The sequence below is a fragment of the Lutra lutra genome, chromosome 5 (genome assembly GCF_902655055.1).
Source record: "Lutra lutra chromosome 5, mLutLut1.2, whole genome shotgun sequence".
NCBI classification, from domain to species: Eukaryota; Metazoa; Chordata; class Mammalia; order Carnivora; family Mustelidae; genus Lutra; species Lutra lutra.
The window spans coordinates 121,642,228-121,659,364 of NC_062282.1; the positions used below are offsets into that span (position 1 = coordinate 121,642,228).

Consider the following 17,137-nt stretch of genomic DNA (forward strand, 5'->3'; position numbering starts at 1 on the left):
AGGGACAAAGTTTGCCACCAGGAAAAATGCCAGTGGATTATAGGTGGTAGAAAGCAGTTGGTTATTTCTCTGACCTACTGTAAGGCCATCTTGTTTTAAACTATTTAAAGCAGTGATTCTCTCAATATCAAGGAGTTTCAGAATCCCCTGAGAGGCTTACAGCTTTTCAGTCTACAGACCTTCTTCCCTCTTCCTCCCACCTTTCCCTTTCACAGGCTTCTGAGTGTTCACTGTCTCCCATCCCCCCACCCCAACACTGTCTGAAAACACACTGAGCTAAGGTGTTAAAGCTTGGCAAGTTACATTACCCAGTGGTCTGACATAACTTTGATTGCCAGCAAACATTATGCACATTTTTAGTACAAAATGTTTAAATTATTGCACATTCCTGTTTACTTTGCATAAAGTTTGAACAGTTCAAATTAGTGATTGTTTTTCCCTAGCAGTATTATAAAACTAAAGTATCACTATGGCTAGTGCTATGAATTGTGTAAGACTGATGAATCACAGACCTGTACCCCTGAAACAAACAATATATGTTAATTTTTAAAAAAGTAAATGTAAATTTACCATGTGATCCAATAATTCCACTCCTAGGTGGAAGAGAAATGAAATAATATGTCTGCACAAAGACTTTAAAACAAAAAACAAAACAAAAAAAACCCTAAATTATCACCCATAATTTAGGGGTTTTTTTGTTTTGTTTTTTTGTACTGTAAACTTGACTTTTACATCAGTCAGTCAAGTAATTAATCATTGTATGGGATTTTAGCCACAAAGTGTCTATGTCACTAAGAAACATTGTACCCCCTTGCAGAATATTCAGAGATCCAAAAGGGAAGGTTAACTTCTTTTGGCTGTTGAGTTTGAGGCTTCTGTTGCCTTCAAGAATCTTTTAATTATTGCAGTGATTGGTACTGAATTATTCTCAAATAATGTTCTTGTGGTGAGACAGGATTCCTACCTCGCAAATAAGAATTATTTCCTTCTTTTGTCCTTCTGACAGTCATATTTGTATACTTCTTCAGATATTTCCAAAGATTGAATGTGATGAACAGTGATGTACATATTTGCAATTAAAATCTTTGCACAGTACCCCAATTGATTTCCAGTTGAAATGGTGATAAACCGCATCTTCTCTGTGTATGTATAACTTCTCCACATTCTCCTATAAGTGAGCAAACTGAAGGCTTGTTTGCTATTCAAAGTGGAGGGACAGGGGCGCCTGGGTGGCTCAGTGGGTTAAGCCGCTGCCTTCGGCTCGGGTCATGATCTCAGGGTCCTGGGATCGAGCCCCGCATCGGGCTCTCTGCTCAGCGGGGAGCCTGCTTCCTCCTCTCTCTCTCTGCCTGCCTCTCTGCCTGCTTGTGATCTCTCTCTGTCAAATAAATAAATAAAATCTTTAAAAAAAAAAAAAAAAAACAAAGTGGAGGGACAATCAACAGGAAATAAATAAAAGCTTAACAAAGAACATTCTAGCTAGTCCTGATAATCTGAAAATAATTCTAGAATGATCTGGGGGAGGGATTAGGTCCAGTAGCATGTATGTATCTTGAGGATCCATATATTTAAAAATAAACAGAAAGAGAAAGAAACCAACCATTTATTAATTTATCAAACAACTACTGTGCTAAGTAACTTACATAGGGTTTCATTTCATCCTCTTAAGAGTTACAAATTTTGTGGGGCACCTTGCTGTCCCAGTTGGAAGACCATGTGACTCTTGATTTGGGATCATGAGTTTGAACCCCACATTGGGTATAGGGATTACTAAAAAGAATAAATTAAAAAAATTTTTAAAGAGTTGCTTGCATATTTTGCAACTAGGTAAGAGGGTATGAGGACATATTTATAAATGAGAAGACTAAGGCTCAGAGAGATTTATTTACCCTGGATCACACAAATAGCAAGGTTTTATTTGATTCTAATGTTCTTTTCAGTAGGCTGGTCTTATAAAATCTTCCTCTCAGTAGTTTATACCTAGAGAGTTTAAATAACTGAGAGATGAATGTGTATCTAAATTCAAAAAAGCTCTAGAAATCGATACTGTGTTCTCTATTGTTATACTCAATATCTTAATACGGTTGGAATTCTCTGATGGCTGAGGTTTCCTGCTTGTGTGAAAGAGAGTATTGTACACTGGAATTAAAAAATAATAGTTTTGTTGACAGAGTTTCTTTAGACGTTTAAGTAGGCAACAGAGAAGGGATAACAGCCATTTTTGAATACGAAATTTTTAAATTGCAGATTAGTACATAACTGAGAAGTCTCTTCTCATGTAGGAAATACAGAACTTTTTACTTAGGCAAGCAGCAATGTTCATCAACTCAAATGATCAATTTACATCAGTTTCAAAAGAATCTTACTTTAAAATCCATTCTTGTATTTCATGGAATTTTTTTCCTAGGGCAGAGTGGGAAAATGCAGTGAAAGGCACTGTTACTATTATTCCTGTTTTATAGACAAGGCAACTGAATGCAGAGCAGTTAAGGAATTTGATCAAATTCACGTGACTGGTAGCAGAGCTGGCGTTCAAACTCAGAAGTCTGCCTACAGAGCTATTCTCCTAACCACTAAACAACACTACCTCTTTAATATTGGAAAAGATTAAACTTGCCGTCTGCAGACATTTGTGAATTTGTTTTGCTTATCTGGAATGACATTTGTTGTCATGTTACATTTTCATTTTGGTTATTTGAAAACCAGCTAGGACAAGGCAACTTTGTTACAATTCTTATTTTTAAGGCTTCTTATTAAGAACATGCATCAGTGGGAAGCTCAGTGGTCCATAACAGGCCCATATCTCAGTTCTCACATGACTGGTTCTTCATAAACTCCCTCTCGTTTCCTGTTAGAGTCTGTCATCCTTGTAGAGATTGAGGTTGGAAATTGGTTTTATAGCACAAGGACTTAGCAAAAGTTCTCATGTCCCCTCACTCTCCACTAGGTCTACAGCAAAGGAATGAATTTGAAAACCCAATGGAAGCCAAGCTGAAAGGCTCTGAGACGGTTGTTCAGCAGAGCTTAGAGTATTTTTTTTATATATAATAATCATCCCATCAGTAATCATATATGCATTAGTGAGCACATAATCTTTTAGGATTTGTAAAAATCTGTACTCCTACTACCAAGATTCCTGTTCCCATATTGCCTAGAATGTAGATCTGGAACATAGATTGAATCCAAAGAAAATTTCATAATGTCAAATAATAGTACCCCTTTTTCCTTAAGAAAGGTAAATAACATTTGTGCTTAACTTCTCAAGGCAGTGGTCACCACAGAGCATGCTTCTACCATGATGAGACTGAAGAAGGAGAAACTTTTGAGGCCGTTGGTATTAACATAATTTTTAAAAATCACTGATTTGAACTGATTTACCTTGTGCTAGGAGCCAAGCACTTTATAAACGTACCCTCATTTAACTGTTACCGTTTTTATACCCATTTAACAAATTAAAAACTCATGTTTGGAAAAGTTGAGCAGCTTGCCGAAGTTACACAGCTGGAATTAGACCCCAGTGTGGGACTCCAGAGGCTAAACGCCCCTATTTCCCATTTGAACATCTCTCACTGGGTACATTATTTAATAAGCTTCACGTCATTACAGCATAGAATATCAGCATTGCTGAAGTATAGATTTCTCAAGCCTGACAGCTTACTGATGAGGAAACCGTGTTCCACGGGGGTTAAAACTCAAGGTCACATAGCTTGTCAAGAGCAGTCAGTCTTCCTCATTGTTTATTCTGGATCTTGTATTATGCTGAAATTGCTTGACTCACAGTTTTATGAAAATCCTGCCCAGACAACCTTTCCTAGGGTGGGATAAGAAGAAGTAAATGGGGGGCGCCAGGGTGGCTCAGTGGGTTAAGCTCAGGTCATGATCTCAGGGTCCTGGGATCCAGCATCACATGGGGCTCCCTGCCCCCTCCCACCCCGCCTGCCTCTCTGCCTACTTGTGATCTCTCTTTCTTTCTCTCTGTCAAATAAATAAAATCTTTAAAAAAAAAAAAAAGAAGAAGAAGAAGAAGCAACTGGGCTGTCTTTTCCAGGTCTAACCTCTCTGCTTTATCTTGGGCAAAGTCAGACACAGTTGGAATTATTTCATGCATCAAGAAAAGCAGCCAGGATCCCTAGAAGCATGAACACATCTTCAGAAAAAAAGCCACCTTTCTATTACTTTTCGATGGCTGAACAGGGCTCTGTGGTTTGCCCTTTCCTTTGCTCACAAAATAATTATCATTCCAAAAAACAAAACAAAACACACTGGAAAACTGGAGTGTGCAAAGGAGTGAAAATTGCCTTGTACCGGAAGTTCAACTTCGTGCGTTTTGTGGATTTTTTTTTTCTAGCGCTTGGGGTGGCCCAGTGTCAGAACTTATATTCAGACGCTCACAGGGTGTGGCCAAAACTTCTGTAATCTCTGGCCTGGATTTAGCTCAGGGATGAGCCCTGGCTGTTGCGGTTGCCAGGCAACGTGTGGATGTTTATTTTGAGGTTTGCCCACATGTTGCATCAGAGGCCAAAACTTTATGTGCTCTCCATTTCCCAGAGCAAGAGAAGCTGAGACTTCTATTTTTATCTTAAGTGTATGTGTCCCTTTTAATATATTTCACGAACGTTGAGATGGAATCCCCCTGTTTCCTGCAGGTGGTGTTCAGACTGCCTCCTTTTGCACTACTTTCCTTCATTTCAGCTGCTACACTTAAGACTGAGTATCTCTTCCCAACTCTGAGTCTTGCTCAAGTTGTTTTGCTTGCCTGGGATGACTGTCCTGTCTCAGCCTCTTTCTCTCTCTTTGAAAAAAAAATTTTTTTTTTAAGATTTCATTTATTTGACAGAGAGAGATCACAAGTAGGCAGAGAGGCAGGCAGAGAGAGAGAGGGGAAAGCAGGCTCCCTGCTGAGCAGAGAGCCCCATGCAGGGCTCGATCCCAGGACCCTGGGATCATGACCTAAGCGGAAGACAGAGGCTTTAACCCACTGAGCCACCCAGGCACCCCACTCTGTCTTTTTTTTTAAATCCAAATATTTTAATTTTTGGAGAATGGGGAGTCCACTCGTTATAGCAAAGTTTATGGGCATCACTGTCATATCCGTACTCAAATCCAAGCCCTGCTGCTACTTAACTATGAAATCTTTGATAAGTTACCTACCTAACTTCTCTGAACCTTAGTTTTCTCATTTATAAAATGCAGATAATAATGGTTACCTCCTAGGATTTCTTGAAGATATGCTGAAATCAGATACAGAAAGCACCTGTCTCCCTTTCTGGAACATGGGAGATTCTGTGGTCCCCGCCTCCCTGTTGATGACACCACAGTAAATAATAGTTTCATTCTCTTCTGTGAAGGCTTTTCTAACCATCTTCCAACACGCATCTCAGAAGTGCTCTCCCTCTTCTCATCTCTTGTAATATCGCGTACTTAAGATCCTATCACAGTCAACCTTATTATCTCCGTTATGTCAACGCTGGGGTGTAAGTCAGTGCCTTAAGTAGGTCTTCTGGCCCAAAGTAGATCTGCCTGTTCTCCCCCAAAGAGGGCTCCACTTCATTCCTAGATGATTCATTGTTTACCTGTCATTGGAATCATGTTTTGTGAAATGATTAAACACCGTCTTTGTTAGGTGACTGCATTGGAAGCCTCCTTAAGAACATCATTATTATGCTAAATAATTAAAGGCTTTGGAAGAATGTTTGTCATGGTGTGACAGCATGCAAACAATAGACAAACTTAAACCTCGGAATATTCACTTCCTGAAGTGAATAATTGGTTGTTACAGAAAGAAAAACGTAAACCTGCGTCCATGAATGGTGTCTTTGAAGAATGTCCATGTTTTCTCAGAAAGCCCCTCTTCTGCCCTTTGTTTGCTCCAGGTGTTGTGCAGGAAGTGGCGTAGGGGTGTTTTTGTGTCTGTATGTGCTTTTTATTTATTTTTTTTATTTTTTAAAGATTTTATTTATTTGACACAGAGAGAGAGAGAATACAAGTAGGCAAGATGGCAGACAGAGGGAGAGGGGGAAGCAGGCTCCCTGTTGAGCAGAGAGCCCGAAGCGGGGGCTCGATGTGGGGCTCCATCCCAGGACCCTGAGATCATGACCTGAGCTGACGTCAGAGGCTTAGCCCACTGAGCCACCCAGAAACCCCTCTATATGTGCTTTTTAAACTCGTGCAACTCCCTTTGGAAAACAGTGGTGTTGGAAATGACTAGCTGTTTAAATTATGTTTTTCTAATCAGTTTTCTGACTTGTGCTTTGAATAAAATTTCTGATGATTGAGAAAATCTTATGTAAGATTGCTTTTGAGCCATCAGATAATACTCTTTGTGTTTATTCATGCACAAATTCATAATATATTTAACAAATACTTGCTAGGCAACTACTGTTGCCAGGCTCTGGGGATGTGCAGCAACTGAGACAGGCATGGCTCTTGACCTCGTGGAGTTCACATTCAGGTCTGTCTTTTAAGTTCTGTGAGGAAAGAACTTCCTTATTAAAAAAAATCCATCATTGTCTTTCTTTTGTTATTTTTGAGATGTGTTATTTAAATAAGCTTATTGTGTCTGGTTCACTAACAAATGATTTGGTTTTCTCAAGTGCATCTAGCAGAAGCAGTTTTAAAAGTTAAAAATCATTTAATTTAGAAAATGTTTAGTATCTATTTTGTGTTTTGTCCAAATTGCCCTACTATTTGGTGTCTAACTTGACCCTCACGATAACTTTGTAGGGTGCATGGTATTCCCATTATAGGAAACCAGATGCTTAGGCGTAGTGGGCTTGCTCGTGGAATGAGGGCCACTGAGAAGCCAGAAGACTGAAACTGAAGTTTTCCAATGTGATAACAATGTTCCTGATTCTAGCTTAAAAAAAAAAAGAGAGGTTATTAAACAATATCTTTTGGGCTCCAGGGTGACTCAGTCAGCTGTGTCTTGCTCTTGATTTTTTTTTAAAAATATTTTATTTATTTATTTGACAGAGAGAGATCACAAGTAGGCAGAGAGGCAGATAGAGAGAGAGAGAGGAGAAAGCAGGCTCCCTGCCGAGCAGAGAGCCCGATGCGGGACTCGATCCCAAGACCCTGAGATCATGACCTGAGCCGAAGGCAGAGGCTTATTAACCCACTGAGCCACCCAGGCGCCCCTTGCTCTTGATTTTGACTCAGGTCATGACCTAAGGGTCCTGAGATTGAGCCCCCTGTTGGGCTCAGCAGAGAATTGGCTTGATATTCTTCCCTTCTGCTTTTCCCCGGCGCATGCTCAAGCTCACTCTCTTTCTCTCAAGTAAGTCTTTGAAAACAAAACCAGTATCTTTGTTCAAATGAGACTTTATTTGATGAGTAGAAAACAGAAACAAAGATTGGAATCAACCGTGATTTTTTAAAGTTGTATTTAAATAACCTCTACCTCCAGCATGGGGCTCGAACTCAACCTGAGATCAAGAATTGTGTGATCTTCTGACTGAGCCAGCCAGGTGCCCCTCAACAGTGATTTTTTTTTTTTTTTTAAAGATTTTATTTATTTATTTGACAGAGAGAGATCACAAGTAGGCAGAGAGGCAGACAGAGAGAGAGAGAGGAGAAAGCAGGCTCCCTGCCAAGCAGAGAGCCCGATGCGGGACTCGATCCCAGGACCCTGAGATCATGACCTGAGCCGAAGGCAGCGGCTTAACCCACTGAGCCACCCAGGCGCCCCACATGTGTTGTATCTTGAGCTCAGTCTTTGAGGGTATGGACGGGTGGGGTCAAGCAGGGAAAAGCCTTCCTAGGCAGTGGCAATAGCAAGATGAGAGGCCCAGAGAAGGAAGGGAGCGTGATGGTGGTGGTAGTAATACTAACTAGCGTTTGCCCATTGCTTACCACTTGCCAAACAATGTTATTACCGGTTCATGTACATTAATTTACCTATTCTTAACCCATATGGGGTGAGAATTATTACTATTCCCCTATCACAGATGAAGACACTGAGGCACAGTAACTTACTTGAGGTTGCACATGAATTCACAGTCAGCTGAAATTCCACCAGACGTTCTCGAGCCCAGAGCCCCCCTCACACTCTTAAGCAGTGAGTTATGCTGCCTGTGAGACAGGAAGGACACTGTCCTAGCTGGAGGGAAGGCATGGCATGGGTCACAGTGAGAGAACTAGTGGAGTAAGCAGGCCAAATTATGAGTCTGAAGGTCAGGTCAAAGACATTGGACTTTATCTAGGATATCGTGCGAAACTGTTGAGAGCTTCCTATTTCATCACAGTGAGAATATGGTACACATTTTTTTCATATAAAGTAGGCAGCCACAGAAAGAGATGGAAGCTAGAGAATGGGGTAGGTCAGGGGGTAGGAGAACAAGGCATGGAAACTATTAGAGGGCCTTGATGGAATCCGGGTGTGGGAGGTATGTGACCAGAGCAGAAGTGTGGGTGGCACTGGAAGTGACAAGGACGGAATGGTGATGAGGACTGGAAGCAGCCCTGGGCCTGACCCCAGGTGATTCAGGGCCAGATGCCTTCCCTGCATTATGTCATGTGGCCCTTACAGCAATGCCAGACACAGGTGGTTTTACTCCCATTTTACAGCTGCAGGAATGGAGGCCACAGGAGGTTAATGTGGGTTAATAAGTGCTGGAGCAGGGAGTTAAACCCGCAGCGGTCTTTCTCGACGTCCTCATTTTTGGGGTAAATAATGTAGTCTGGTGATAAAGTAGGGCTGCCTGAAAGGAATAGAAAATTGTTCACATAATGAGTGGTAAAGTCCTGGGAAGAATCAGCTTTCTGAGGGAGCAACAGTGTGAGAGAAGGCAGAGGGCCCGTGACTGAGGTTGAAATAGAAGAATGGAGCAATCAGAAGGGGCTTCCAGAAGGAAGCGGGTTCAGAGAGTGGGAGCGAGAGCACGGAGTTGCTCTGGCACAGCAACCATGAGAGAGAGGAGGGTCAGGGATTGGAAAGGGAACCGTCGACGGGTCAGCCGGTGGAAGAGGCATGTGCGGACATGTGGCAGGTGTTCTAGGAAGGCTCCGGAGCAGAGGCGGCCGGATGTGGGAAGGGTGATTCGTGCTGTGGGTGGGAAGACCTGGGGATGGTGCCTGTGAGGGGCGGGGACAGGAAGATGGGTTGGGCTCAGGAGCACTTGCTGACTCATCTGCTGGCCGGCTGGCTGGTTGTCCCACGCCAGCCAGGGCTGGGAAGAGAGCAAGGTGAGGTCGAATGACGGGAGGGAAGGTAAGGCGGACTCCCTCCCTCAAGCCAGCTGGCAGCACTGGCAGAGAACTGAGACTTCGGGCACCCCCAGGCAAGGGAGGGGACTCTGTTTTTGTGGTAGGTAGCTGAGGAGCTGAGGAAGTAATTTTTTTTCCGTCAGCCAGGTTTAATGGCAGCGGAATGGGTGAGCAAATCCTCGAGGACCCAGACCCTCCTGAGAGATCCCTTAACTGGCCCAGTCGGGCCCATTCAGCAGGGCATGTGGGTGAGCTCACAGCCCTCTGTGGTCACATCCAGCACCACACGATAGTTGAGCTCGGTCCTCACTAAACACCCTTCAGAATCAAGGAAAAGCCATGGACAGAACGGTGCCATGGGTAGGAGTGGGGTCGGCCGATGAGTGTACCTGACATCTGTTCTTCCCAAGGGGCGCCCTCTAGGGGAGGAGCAGTTCCTGCGGCAGTGATGCAGTTGCCTGACCTTAGAAGGACTGCTCCCAGTGGTTGTAATGCGGAGGCTCTGATGCTGGGGCTGGGAGCTAGCGAGATACACCTGAAAGGAAGGGTATATAGGGTGGGGTAGTTTGCGAAGAGAAACACACCAACCAGCAGCACGTGTGTGAATGAAATAGAAAGGGAGCCGTGAGGGAGATGTGCTCTGAGATGGGGACGGCTGGCTGGCTGGCACTGCTGTTCTGCATTGGGAGCTGGGGAGGGATTGGAGCATGGTCATTGGAGGCAAAAGAGAAAGGATTCCTGTATGATGCAGTGGGCGGCAGGCGTCCCCACTGGTTCTAATTTGGATGTGGGTACGAGCGCCATGCAGGAAGATTAATCTGTCCGGAATGGCTAAGAGAGCTGAAAGGTTGGACTTCACGAGACTTTTGCAACATGTATGTGGGAGAAAAGGAAGCCGTTTCTTTTTTGTTTGGTTGGTTAAAGTTTTTATTTAAATTCCGGTTGGTTATTACGTAGTATAATTTTTGTTTCAGAAGTAGAATTTAGTGATTCATCACTTCAATGTAACAGGTGGTGCTCATCACAAGTGCCTTCCTTAAAACCTGTCACCTGTTTAATCCATCCCCCCCCCAGCTCCCCTCTAGCAACCCTCAGTTCTCTGTAGTTAGGAGTCTGTTTTATGGTTTGCCTTTTTCTTTTTTTTTGCCCCTTATATTCATCCATGTCCCTTCTTAAATTCTGCATATGGGTGAAATCATGTCTTTCTCTGACTTAGTTCTCTTGTGGATACCTCTAGTTGCATGTACATCATTGCAAATGGCAAGGTTTCATTCTTTTGCTGGCTGAGTAATATTCCATTGTGTATATATACCACATCTTTATCCATTCATCAGCTGATGGGCATTTGGAAGGAAAGGAGTTTCTGTTTTCCAAGGGTCTTAAAAGCACACCATCTTCTCCTCCTATCTGTAATCGTTTACTGGAGTAAATGTCCAAATTTCTCACTGTCACAACTAAACAAATTTAAAGAGATTTTGTTGAATAATGTCACATTGATTAAGCACAGGATTAAATATTCTTTTCTAGGTTGCATGTGCTCTCTCTTAACAGCATTGGTTTATTTTAATGCAACTCGAAAATACAGGAAGATTGTTTGAGGTGGGCCTGAAGCTTAGAACTCAGACGGTTGTTTTGTTCCATGGGATTCTTTTCCAGCTTTTGTTAGAGCACTTCATTTATAACCTAAAGCTGTTGAAGGTTATCTTTCCAGACTCTGAACTCTTTGGAGGCAGAGCTGGTGTCTTCTTCATTGTGTATACTCAGCCCCCAGCTCATTGCTTTTAAAATAGCAATTGTCGAATGGGTGGGTAGAGTCTGATTATAATGTATTTTTTCTCTCTTCTTTGTTACCCTGATAGCTACTTTGATTTGAGTTTGTAATTGACTAATAACCTCTGGATGTGAAGAGAATTGCTTGGGTCATTGGGGAGGGAGACACTGTTAAAGCCACACTTCACTCTCATGGACAGCACTAATCCTACAGAAATATTTTGGTATGTGTCAGCACTGATGGTTGTGCTTTAAAATTGCCCCTCGATATTAACCGGACTGCCTATGCGGTGGGTCCTACAGCAGAGAATCAGTGAGGTAGAAGTCAGGTGGCCTAGGTCCCATCCAGGCACACTCGGCTCAGGGCATTCCCCACCCCTTCTCCCCTCTTCCCCCCAATCCCCAGCCTTTGCCTGGGTGATGTGATGCCCCCTCATCCTTTAATCTCCACATCACGTCCTCAGCATCAGGTTGCCAGATCTCTGTTTGCATGGGCGTCTGTGATTTTCCTTTATAGCGCTTACCACGAGTAATTATTGCAGTGATTATTCTATGAATGGCCTCTCTGATAAGGCTGAAAGTTCCACAATGGCAGGAACACGTCTAGCAATTTCACCACTGTGTTACTGTCCCCTGACGTAGTACCTGGCACAGACCGTGTGCTGGATAAGTAAATACTTGTGGAGCCGGTGAACTGTGGAAAATGTGACAGGGCACTTAACCTCTATGAGATAGCACTCTCTCCAGCTGTTTAAAAACCTATCAAAGGTTTATCTTGTAAAGTTCTTCTATTCAAAGCTTTGTGGATAGACTTCAAAAAATTTTAACTATCAGTTATTCACACCAATGTTTAGATAGTCAAATAGTACAGAAGATTTAAAATGAAAATATATTCAATCCCTCACTAGAGATAGCAAATACTAAAAATGCACTGTCTTTATAAATAGAATAAAATGGAACACACTGCGGTTCGCCAGGAATTGAATGGGTTCACAACAGGGTGGGATTATTTTCTTTAATTTCCGATCCCATGAAGTAGCTTTCCTATTTCAGTTCAGAGCATTTAGTGGCTTTGTGATGGGCTAGAACTTCCACGGTGGGATCTATGCTGAGAACAGGTGGGGCCAAGGCCTTCAGCTGCATTCCCATGATTACCTCTCCACACTTATTGATGGCTACCCATGTCGATTTTACTGTTCTCAGGTCGGGGGCAGGGGGCCTTTGAAAGTCTATAGGCTTTGAGGATCACATCCAGCTGTTGCTTAATAATGTAGTGAGGCAAATTGGAAACTCCAAGACCAAGTGACTTCAGGAATGTTTTAATAAACCTAGAGGTTTAGAAATAATGTTTACCTAAAGATTTGCAGATTAAATGCACTTTTTAGGGGCGCCTGGGTGGCTCAGTGGGTTAAAGCCTCTGCCTTTGGCTCAGGTCATGATCTCAGAGTCCTGCGATTGAGCCCCACATCGGGCTCTCTGCTCAGCAGGGAGCCTGCTTCTTCCTCTCTCTCTGCCTGCCTCTCTGCCTGCTTGTGATCTCTGTCTGTCAAATAAATAAATAAAATCTTTTAAAAAATGCACTTTTTAAAAAAGATTTATTTATTTTAGAGAGGGAGGAGGGGCAGAGGGAGAGAATCTCAAGCAGACTCCCTGCTGAGCTCAGAGCCTGACCCCCTCCCCCCGTGTGGGGGGAGGTGCTGATCTCACCACCCATGAAATCATGACTCTGAGATCATGACCTGAGCTGAAACCAAGAGTCAGACACATAACCAACTAAGCCACTCAGGTGCCCCTAAAAAGCACTTTTATGTAGAGTGTTTGGTCTTTGTTTTTATCTGATTGAAGGAAATCATTGAAGGAATGGGCTATAGCAAATGGGTATGTTAATTCTCACAAATAAAAACATCTCAAGGAAAAATGAATACCCATATATTTGTCCATTAATTTGATGGGAAAATTCACCTTGGTACATCTCGCTCTTTATCCCAAAAAGAATGTGAGAGAGCACTGTGCCTGCAACAGTGACCAGGTTTGGTATATTTTGGAGTGAGGGGGTGCCCAGTTGGTGCCTAAGAGTGCTCAGGAATAAAGTTCGTATGGTTTGTTTGAAATATCAATATACTGGGGCACCTGGGTGGCTCAGTTGGGTGTCTGCCTTTGGCTGGGGTCATGATCCCAGAGTCCTGGGATTGAACCCCACATTGGAAGCCTGCTTCTCCCTCTCCTCCTTGCTCATGCACTCTCTCTCGCTGTCTCTGTTGCTGTCTCGCTACAAATAAAGTCTTGGGGAAAAAAATCAGTATAATAAAACTTTGGGCTGTTCATCTGTAAATTGTGGTAATTTACTAATAGCACCAACATGTTCTACATTCAGTAGATCTGTGGGGAAGGTGATTTTGTTCCTGGGCCAGGAGCTACAGTAGGTCCATACAGTCACCTGAGCGGGTGATCTTAGGGATCTAGGGGACCAGCCGGGTTGGGCTTATCCTGTCCAGGGACTGAGCTTCTGAAATGGCTCTGGGCCAGGCTTCAGAGACAGGCTCCGGGTATTACTGGCAGGTCCGCAGCTGTTTACTGACAGCCAGGTTACTTAAGAAGGCAACTTCTGCCAAATGGAATCCCTAAGCTCTAAAACCTAACAGACTCAAATATTAAGGAGGTTTAAATGAGCCTAGGCTGGAATTCCCCAAAGGTAGTGATGGATTTATTATTAACCAGGGTAATGCAAGTTGCTGGCTAGGATGTTATTCCATACCATGCAAGCGCCCATATGCATATCACGCTGCTCGGGTGATTAGATTACAGGGACTAGTTCCACCGCCCCCTTGCACACTAGGAATGGTGTATCATGAAACTTCAATTACTGTTCATCACCTCTTGCCCTCCAGGAGGAGCCTGCATGAGATCCATAATATAGCAGCATCCCCCTTTGCAAACCCACTCCCACTTTCTCCTCCTTACGTGACACTGAAAGGACAGTTCTGATCCTCCTCAGTCTGTTTTCCAGCCCTACATCCTGCTCTTCTGTCTTGTATAATATCTTGGGAATAATGCATTAGTAATTTAAGAAGCACCCACAAATATGCCAGATGTTTTATTATCTCAAATACTTAAAATCCTGCAAAAGAGATGGTATTGGCCTCATTTTATATAGCTGGGAAACTAAAGCAGAAATTCACGGAGATAGTAATTGGCAGAGCTTGTGTTTGAACAAAATTTTGTCAAGTTTTCAAGTCTCTGTTCTTTCGATAAGTAATACAATAATCAAAATATTTACTGAGCGTTTATGTACCAGGTAGTAAGAACCTTCCAAGATGGTTCTCTACTAAAGAAAACTTGAGAAAGGGGAAACTATAAAGATCAGAAAATGGCCCAGGATTATTTAATAAGTAGTACACTCAAAATTTGAACCCATCTGATCTGGTTATAAAGGCTTTTGCCCACGGACAGTATTACCTACTGGACTTGTGTGGGAGTAGTCCTCTAGAAGAGGTAAAACCAAGGCAGAGTTAAGAACAAGTATGGTTAAGAGGAGCCGAAAGACAAAGTATTTGTAGGTGAACTAGAATCACACTTTCTGCTTCTTTACTTTCTAGGCGTCAACGTCTTCCGCCTCCACCAGCAAGTCGTCCAGTATGAATCCCATGGAAGCCAAGGTATGGAGAGTCTTCGCGGGTGTGCTGGGGTGAATGCCCTTAAGTGATTATTTTGTAAAGCAAAACACATGTAGACTAACTGACAAATCAGTCCTCCTACAGTTCTGTGTCCTAACAAGCTTAAGTTATAGAAGGAAACATTTTCTTCATGAGTAGAGGGGTCTTTGGAAACACCTTGGCTTTTAATATTTGCTTCAAATGTCCTCTGTATACTCCTATGTTGTTTCAGAGTATCTAGAAAAGAGTAGTCATCCAGAGATTTTTTTTTTTTTCTGGTCCTAGACTTGATGGAGTTTTTAAATTATTAGATCATCTAAGTGCATTTCTGTGGATCTAGTGAAGAATATGAATTCTTAACTTCTTAATACGATGGTTTTGTTATTCTGACCATTTAAAATGAAATGTAAGAAAGAGAAAGTTTACACTGAGTTTACACTAAGTGACGAGTGACACACAGATGCTGTTATTTTGAATGCTTAAGTTTCTTTGTGAAATTTCAGTCATGTAGGACATCATCTTATTGGTAAACCTTTGAGATCTATTTGAGATTTATTCTAAAAATTATTTCTTGGCATTTGAGAAGAAACAATAAAAGAATGTGATCCAGTGTCGTGGTCGCATAGAATAAACCTAGTTCTGAAGAGGAAGCTGCCACAGCCTTCCACCTTCATTAGCTTGTCTCAGGCTGTTTCTCGGGACTATTCTGGGGTGGAGAATTAAAGCAGGGATGTTATCAAGATACTCTCATCTAATTTTTTTTTTTTAAAGATTTTATTTATTTATTTGACAGAGAGAAATCACAAATAGGCAGAGAGGCAGGCAGAGAGAGAGGAGGAAGCAGGCTCCCCGCTGAGCAGAAAGCCCGATGTGGGGCTCGAACCCAGGACCTGGGATCATGACCCGAGCCGAAGGCAGCGGCCCAACCCACTGAGCCACTCAGGCGCCCCTCATCTAATTTTTATGAGCCATTATTCTTGGGTGTTTTTAAGAGCTAACCCAGCTCTGTTATTTAGTTGCCCTTGTTTAAAATCACTGACGTGATTTTTCGGTCTTACTGCTTTGCTATCCTGGTAGGATCCTGTGCCATAATTTGGTACTGGCACTGTAATTTCGTGTTATCGAGAGATCCTCTGGTCTCACGTTGAACTGTTTTTAAAGGATATTGCCGATATCTTGAAATACACTGTTCAATCTCTTCTGTCATCTAACATTCATTTTGGTTTAAAGTTTTTAGTTTAAAATTGTTATTTAGTATTTTACGTGAATTTTTTGTTTTCCGAGTATACATGACCTGATCCTTAATTCATCTGTTCATTGTCACTACTTTCTTAGACCAAGTTTAATCTTAAGATATTTTTAAAAATCTGATCTCAGTCTTAAGACTATAGGAGAAGCATCAGCCAAAATCAAATTATCATTGACTCAGAGTCCATGAAAAGTACAAAAAGGAGAGCCACAAATATAGGATTTCCTCTTATTATTGTAGTTCTCATTTGAGAAGGGCTCTGATCCTTTGTCCCTGACTCTGCCCAAGGACAAATGCTTATTTCAAGTGTGTCCTGTTGCCTAGAGCAAGTGTCCACAGACCCTTCAGCTATTGCTAAGCATTAATCATGAGAACTCCTGGCAGTCCTGCAGAAGAGGGAGAAGAAAGTGAGAGGAAAGAGGGAGGGACAAATCTAAGGGTCTTGGGGAAATATCACTAGTGGCCACCTTGGGACCACCTTTGACATCAGCTGCCTTTTTTTTTTTTTCCAAAGATTTTATTTATTTATTTGACAGAGAGCGATCACAAGTAGGCAGAGAGGCAGTTAGAGAGAGAGGAGGAAGCAGACTCCCTGCTGAGCAGAGAACCCGATTCAGGGCTCCATCCCAGGACCCTGAGATCATGACCTGAGCCGAAGGCAGAGGCTTAACCCACTGAGCCACTCAGGTGCCCCATCAGCTGTCTTTTTTTGGGTGGATCTCACTCACACTGTTCTCATTAATTAGATTCATGTGCTTCTGATGTATGGGTCATAACATTCACACTAGCCTTCTCTTGAAGATTTTTGTGAACTTGAACAGATTTCTTCAAATAGTTTCAGCTTTTAGAAAAAAAGATATTAATTCAAGATAATAACTTATACCAAATCCTTGTCTTGTTCTACATCTTTCAAATAAAAGCCTACCTACCTCTGAAAGGGGAGTGATATGTCTAGAACTAAGTTCTGTCCCTCTTGCCCTGGCACATTAGAACTGGTGGTCACACTGCTGTGCTTAAGATGGAAGGTCTAGTCATTTCTACTCAGGGCACGATCCTTGCAAGACTAAATCAGTGGGAGCCATGCAGCCCATTGCCTGGTTTGGGATCTCCTTTCCCACCAGCCGCCGTGTTTGGAAACTCCTCTTTGCTCTGGTTTCCCTATTGGTACAGTGTGGAGAATAGCACCTGTTTCACAAGGCTGTGTAAGGAAACAAACACGTGAGGGTATTCGATAGGGCCTATCCCCCAGCAGGTGCCTAGC

At 42.6% G+C, this 17,137-nt stretch overlaps 1 protein-coding gene across 14 annotated transcripts in view; it reads left to right on the plus strand.

Moving 5' to 3' along the window:
- The window catches only part of CAST (calpastatin), a 112,022-nt gene that overhangs the window by 45,341 nt on the left and 49,544 nt on the right, over positions 1-17,137 (plus strand). For all 14 annotated transcript variants that reach the window (XM_047730377.1, XM_047730378.1, XM_047730384.1 and 11 more), the window contains one exon: positions 14,571-14,630. In XM_047730377.1, coding sequence (XP_047586333.1) covers positions 14,571-14,630 — 60 coding nt within the window. The remainder of the gene's footprint in view (positions 1-14,570; positions 14,631-17,137) is intronic.